This window comes from Tyto alba, unplaced genomic scaffold (genome assembly GCF_018691265.1).
Source record: "Tyto alba isolate M040663 unplaced genomic scaffold, T.alba_DEE_v4.0 Super-Scaffold_22, whole genome shotgun sequence".
Classification (NCBI taxonomy): Eukaryota; Metazoa; Chordata; class Aves; order Strigiformes; family Tytonidae; genus Tyto; species Tyto alba.
Genome location: NW_024881296.1, coordinates 37,201,820 through 37,207,819, shown reverse-complemented (window position 1 = coordinate 37,207,819; position 6,000 = coordinate 37,201,820). Strand labels below are relative to the sequence as shown.

General features: G+C 37.0%; 1 protein-coding gene across 16 annotated transcripts in view; it reads right to left on the bottom strand.

Annotated features, from left to right (window-relative positions):
* Positions 1 to 549: 549 nt before the first annotated feature.
* Positions 550 to 6,000, bottom strand: part of FAM184A (family with sequence similarity 184 member A) — an 82,293-nt gene continuing 76,842 nt past the window's right edge. For 9 of the 16 annotated variants that reach the window (XM_042795999.1, XM_042796001.1, XM_042796003.1 and 6 more), the window contains 2 exons: positions 5,455 to 5,657; positions 1,917 to 3,694 (listed from right to left, as the gene is read on the bottom strand). In XM_042795999.1, coding sequence (XP_042651933.1) covers positions 3,613 to 3,694; positions 5,455 to 5,657 — 285 coding nt within the window. In that variant the 3' untranslated portion in view covers positions 1,917 to 3,612. Of the gene's footprint in view, positions 1,750 to 1,916; positions 3,695 to 5,454; positions 5,658 to 6,000 lie in introns of those variants that run through there. The other 7 variants (XR_006165611.1, XR_004407029.2, XM_042796004.1 and 4 more) reach the window with 3 other exon arrangements.

Sequence of the window (6,000 nt, the reverse complement as noted above, 5' to 3'; positions counted from 1 at the left end):
CTAAAACTGGAAAATAAACGAATGACCATCAGTCAAAAGTTAATATTGGGATTTTCTAGTTACGGTTACTGGAATATTGTATTTGTTAACAGCTAAAGACCCAATTTTTTCAGCTGCCACACCAGAAAGGCAAGTGCTGCATCACGGGCTGTACGTTCAGAATCCCTCCACATTCAGTTACAGGAATGGAAGCATTTTCCCCCAGAGAGACTGCTGCTTCCAGTTGTGAAGTGCAGCTCATCAAAGGACGTCCTTTGTGGGGAGAGTTTTCTAGTCTCGAAAAGCAGTAAAGTTTAGTTCCAGAGACGACCTACATCAAGAGTGGAAAAATTATATTCTGCTTTAAGAATGAAAACAAATATCCTTGAAGCATTATATAAAACATTTAGGAAGAAAAGATATCCTAACAAAAGAAAAAGACTAAATATTCTGTATTCTCCAGTTTTATAATCCATTGATCAATTTAAAGAGTAATAATATCTAAGATTACAAATCTAAGACATTTAAATTTAAATGTGTACACATTAAACACAGAACTGTTCAAGCCATTTGGAAAATAATCAAAATTTTTCTTCCAAAATAAGAGATCATGAGAAAAACAGACGTGAAAATTTATTTCGACCAAGTAAGAATGTTAAAAATTCTATAATATTGACCCATGTAATTTATTGCCAGTACTTCTCATAGGATTACTATTTTCCTTGAAGCCTCAGGTAAACACAGTACACATATGCTGAAATAACTGGAAAAAGTGCAAAAGGAAGGACTCAATCTGATGAAGTGATTTCTGTGTTGGCACTGATTGCAGCAGCTTTGTTTTCAGTCATCTTGGGGCTTTATTTTTTTTTTTTTTTTTTCCTCTCCAAGTATACCATCTGGGTACGATTTCTGCTGCAGAAAACCCCTCACGCAGTTCTCGGGACATAATTCTTCCCTACGCTATCCGTTTGTGTCAGGGGCAGCTAGGGCACTCTTCTGCTAACCTGGAAAATTCACTGGCATTCAGGCTCGTGTCACAGAAGTAACCGGAGCGATCCAGACTGATTGTTCTGATGGTGTTCTGATGAAATGCAGGAAGCTTCTGTATTTTGCCCTTGTATCAGGTACGGCCTGTTACCTCCTCCTTCCACAGGAAAACACAGTAAGGATTAAAATATCACATTCTTTATTGTTTTGTCTTTGAGTTTTTATTTATTTCTCTTTCTGGAAAAAATCTAAAATGTCAGGGGAATTAGTGTAACTAAGTGCTAATAATGAGATTTAAAGTGCCAGAGTGCAGAGAGAGTGCCAAAAGAGTTTCCCACCGTTGTAAATAACACTCTGCAACCTCACACTAATTCTGGACCTCCTTACTCGGCGCTGTCTGTTGAGCTAGGAGAGGCTGCGTGCATGTGTGAGCAGAGACCTTGCAGAACTCTCTGCACAGCTGGACTCGTGACCATGTGCACCTTTAGGTTTTTCCAGAATACCAAAGACTACAAAGATCAGGAACGCAATGACGTTATGATAACGCAAGTTCCTGTATTAAACCCAAATGCCAGATATGAACTTTTTTTAGGAATACGTTTTCCAGAGTTCTCAATGCCATTTGATAGAAAGTCAGTTTTTTCCCAGTTTCTTCAGGTTGGTTTGGGGCTGTTGCTGTTTGGTTTTCAAGAGACTGATCTGGTAGTGGAGCAGCTGCAGACAGTGGCAGACATGGTGACTGAGCGCTTCTTAACTTTCTTCTCCCTTCCAAAAGACAAATCCCTAGTAGCAAAAAAAACAGCGGGCACATCTTTCACTTAATAGATGAAGTAAATGCAAATATTATAATCTTTTGACTACTGTTATTAATTCCATATGTAAAAATGTACAAATGGGAGAAAAAGGCTGAGCCCTTGCAAAGCATGCAAGAAAAAATACGCAACACTCACTTCAGAACATTATAACAAAATGAGCTAGTGTATTTTATTTTGGGAAACAGCCAAGAAATCTGACATTTTGTCCAATATGGCTTTCTTCTAAAATTAGAGAGTTGCATATACCTACAGTTGACTCCCCCAGCTATAGAAAATCTGCTCTACGCATCTTTAATCCATGGCAGCGTCACCAGAGTACAGCTTTCAGTGGAATTTTCAAGCTGAATTAGAAGATAGACGGTTTTAAATGCTCATTTAGAAGGTTTTATATTGTTTATATGAAAACATACAAATTTCTCATTTATACATAGACTACATATAAAACTCATTGTAATTAGCAATTATCTTCATCGAGGGTATTTACCTTTGCATATAGTGAAAAAAAGATGTAGGTAGGGCTTCAGATGAAATCTTAAAGACCTTTGTGTATTCTACCTAAAACCTTATTCAAATAACTCAAATATTTTTTTCCTGCTTTTAAAAGTGAAGAGATTCAGCTTAAAAATACATTCATAAAACAAAGAGACAATTTCCTCCCTGAGACTACCAGTGTGAGTTCCTTTGTGGTAATCTTTCAATGAAAAAAAAAATATTAAAAGACAATAAGCTCTAGTTTCCTATCTGCTGTAGCAAATTTCTCGAGCAACACTGGCATCATAAAAGGATTGGAGAATCATGCTCACTGGCTGAAAAAAACATTTTCATGTATCAGTTTAAGAAGAAGAAAAAACTTGAATAGAGACAAGGGAAGGTAATTTGAATGAAAGACCTGTATCTGTAGTATGTCTAAATGGGTAAAAGTTGGGTGGTGGGGTGTTTTGGGTTTTTGTTTTCTGTTTGCTTGGGTTTGGTTGTCTTGTTTTGTTTTTTCATTTCAGACGTTAGTTATATCCAAAGCCCGACTGTACACTCAAAATGTAGATTCTTGATTTATGTAGAGATACTTAGTACACTATTCTAAATGTTTCAAGCATTTGTTTTTGTTAATATTCATCAAAGAAATACATAACGTGTGGGAGCAGTTTCTGCTTAAATTCAATGATAAAATGTTTGATTATAACTAGAAGGCAAAGGAGCCAACCCCCCTCTGCTAGGAACAGCTCCTGGCTTGTGGCTTTTTTCATACTCTTGACAAAATCACTCTGCTCTGAAGGCTAGCAGCTACACTAGTTTTGATTGTTTCACGTTCTCCTTTTTAAATGTTAGAGATAGTTTTTAAACTGCTACAAAGTAGCAGAATAGAATTGGGATGCATTAAACATACCCTGCGAAAACTGGAGAGAGTGAGAGATATATATATGTATACTTTTTCCTTTTACAGTTTAAATTGTATTTACAGTAACCATGCACTTAGATCATTGTGGGGGGGGAAAAGCCTTACCTGAAGTCAAAGCAAACACATTTATAGGAAAAAGGGGGAAAGCATTATGTTTGTTCTACCAAAATTTATTATGTAGTCATTACAAAGGTTAAAGATTCTTTCATTTTAAATAAAAATAAGTTATAATTACACACATTATATAGTACCATGTCAAGTGATTCCAACAAATATAACATGAAATACAGTGCCGTTTCAAATCAGAAAGACAAATACCTTCTCATTCACAGTGTTTGACAAATTACAGGAAATCTTGTTCACATGAGGGTTTACATAAGGTCATGCTCTTACAAACAGTCCACGTCACGCCGTGCCACAAAAACAACTCGTCTCTCAGAACGTGAAGTACCGGGCCAGCCACTCCTGGCGTTGTGGGTCCGGTGAAGCCACTGGGGAAGCATCAGTCTGAGGGGGGCTAAGTTCACAGGAAAGAAAGGAAAAAAAAAAAAAAAAAACAAAAAACAAACCAGTTATCCCACAACTACATAAGAAGCACAAATGTTAGGAGAAAAAGAAATCACAGAGGATATTCAGTAAAGGACACAGTCTGGTTTTCCATGGATTAATTATCAGTGTGTCTCGGGACACGATTTAATGTCTCCCCATAGAATCTGTGATCATCCACTCCATTGGAGAGCATCAGCAGCACGGACAAGTCAGTTCAGAAGCCACATTACAGGGTAGGCAAATAATAGTTTGGAAAACAGGACTTAAAATCTCACAAACAGCTGTGGGTTTTCAGGAAGAGTAAAAAGGATTTTCCTGCAAAAGTGTGACTGTGGAAGGTCCTCTTTTAGCATCCTTTTCCTGTGGTAAAGTTATTTTTCAAAAATATGATGCAAGCATCATATTTGTAGACGTGCTCACAAAGACTGCTTGGCAAGTGAACAAAAATACAGGCTATTTCAGTACTTAACACCAATCACCAATATCACTTGCATTGTTCATGCACACGTTTAAAATATGCTAATGTACTAGGAAGAAATAAACTGCAGCGCTGCAAACAAGGTTTGGTTGTCCCTTGAACACTGAAAATTCTCAGAAAATGAGCAAGAGAGGATAATTTAATTACACAATTAAGTTCCTTCATCAATAAAAATCAGTAATAATCCCTACTGTATCACGGGATAATGCAGAGCACAAAACAAGTTGGAATGGAAACTCCAGCATCACAGTCCATGGGTTCATGCACATGCCTGTTACAGATACCTGAGCACGCTCATGCACATCACATGCACGGGAGAAAAATAAGCAACAGTGCTCTCTTTGAAAAAAAGGTTGTTTTCTTGAAATAGAGTGTTTCTCCTGATCTGTTTTAGATACTATCATTGGTTTCCTTTTATAATTAGTAGTTGCTAGGTATGTGGTCTTTTGCATTAAACCAAAGGAGAGAGCGAACAACCGACTGTGGAACTGGTTAATTACACATGGCTTTAAATTGCCAACTTAGAGGTAGGAGATCAGCACCTACTAAACAGAGTCCAGCACTTCAGTGTGTTTAATAGGTAGGCACATAAAGCCAAAAGATGAAAATCCTGCCTCTAAAATGCCATTTTTATGTTATTTAATTAACTATTATTTTGTGAGAGAATTACTTGAGACTTCAACGCTGGTTTTGGTTACTGGAAGCTCAGCATGAAGCATCCAAGCATGCGTGTTTCCTGTGGCTGTAGTAAGGTTACTCCTATGACACAATTTGATGTAGGCAAGGGAAGGGGAAACACAAAACATTCACGTAGCACAGAAGAATACTTTTCTTACAGAAAAACAATTATCACGTAATATTGGATAAAAGAAATTCTGTGCTAATATCAATTCCTATATAACAATCAGTAAATAACACAAACATTAAAACAATTGTTCATATATGTAAACAATTGGAAGCACATGAATTCCATTAAAGTATCTAAAGAGGTTTTCAAAGTTCAAGCCTTACAAAAAAGTGAGAGAGTACTTCACATTTCAGCAAGGTCTACAATAAAAAGGAATACTATAAAGAGGTTATAAATATAATGTAAAAATTAAAAATGCCGTAAGAGTAGTTGTACCTCTGAAAGGTTCATAAAGCAAGTGGGATTCAGCTCAATAGGAATGCAAAATTTTCCTGAGTTAAGCAAAAAAAAAAAAAAAAAGAAAAAAAAGAAAAAAAAAAAAGATTGGTGAGGCAGTGCTCACCTCAAAAACGTCTTGGGCTCTTTGGGTGGCACTGGCTGTGGCAGGGGCTTGCTGCTGTTGAGCTCAATATCGTGGATGGGTGAGTTAGGAATGGGGTCCAGGCGGTTGGGATGTCCATTGCCCACCACTCCGCTAGATTCCAGAGCACTTAGATTGGGGACACTCACAAACCTGTTTGTTGATTTATCATTCTTCTTCTTTTGCTGCATTAAAAATAACAAGTGTAAGGAAGGCTTCTTGCACCAGGACAGATGAGGAAATCTGCAAATTTAAAAGTTGTACTGACGGCTGATTTGGGGTTTTTTTGAAGGACAGCAACCGGGACAGGTTGGGCTTTTTTTTCCAGTTGTAGTTTTGCTATCTGCTTTGACCAGAACTGAACACCACAAAGTTTTGCAGAAAAATCAAATTTCTGATCGAAATGATGAAGTTATTAACACTTAGTGTAATAATCAATGATTACATTACATGAGATCTTCCAATATAACATTTTGTTCTGCTTAAGACATTGGTGATACCAAGTTTTCCACAAAACTGCTATTTAGT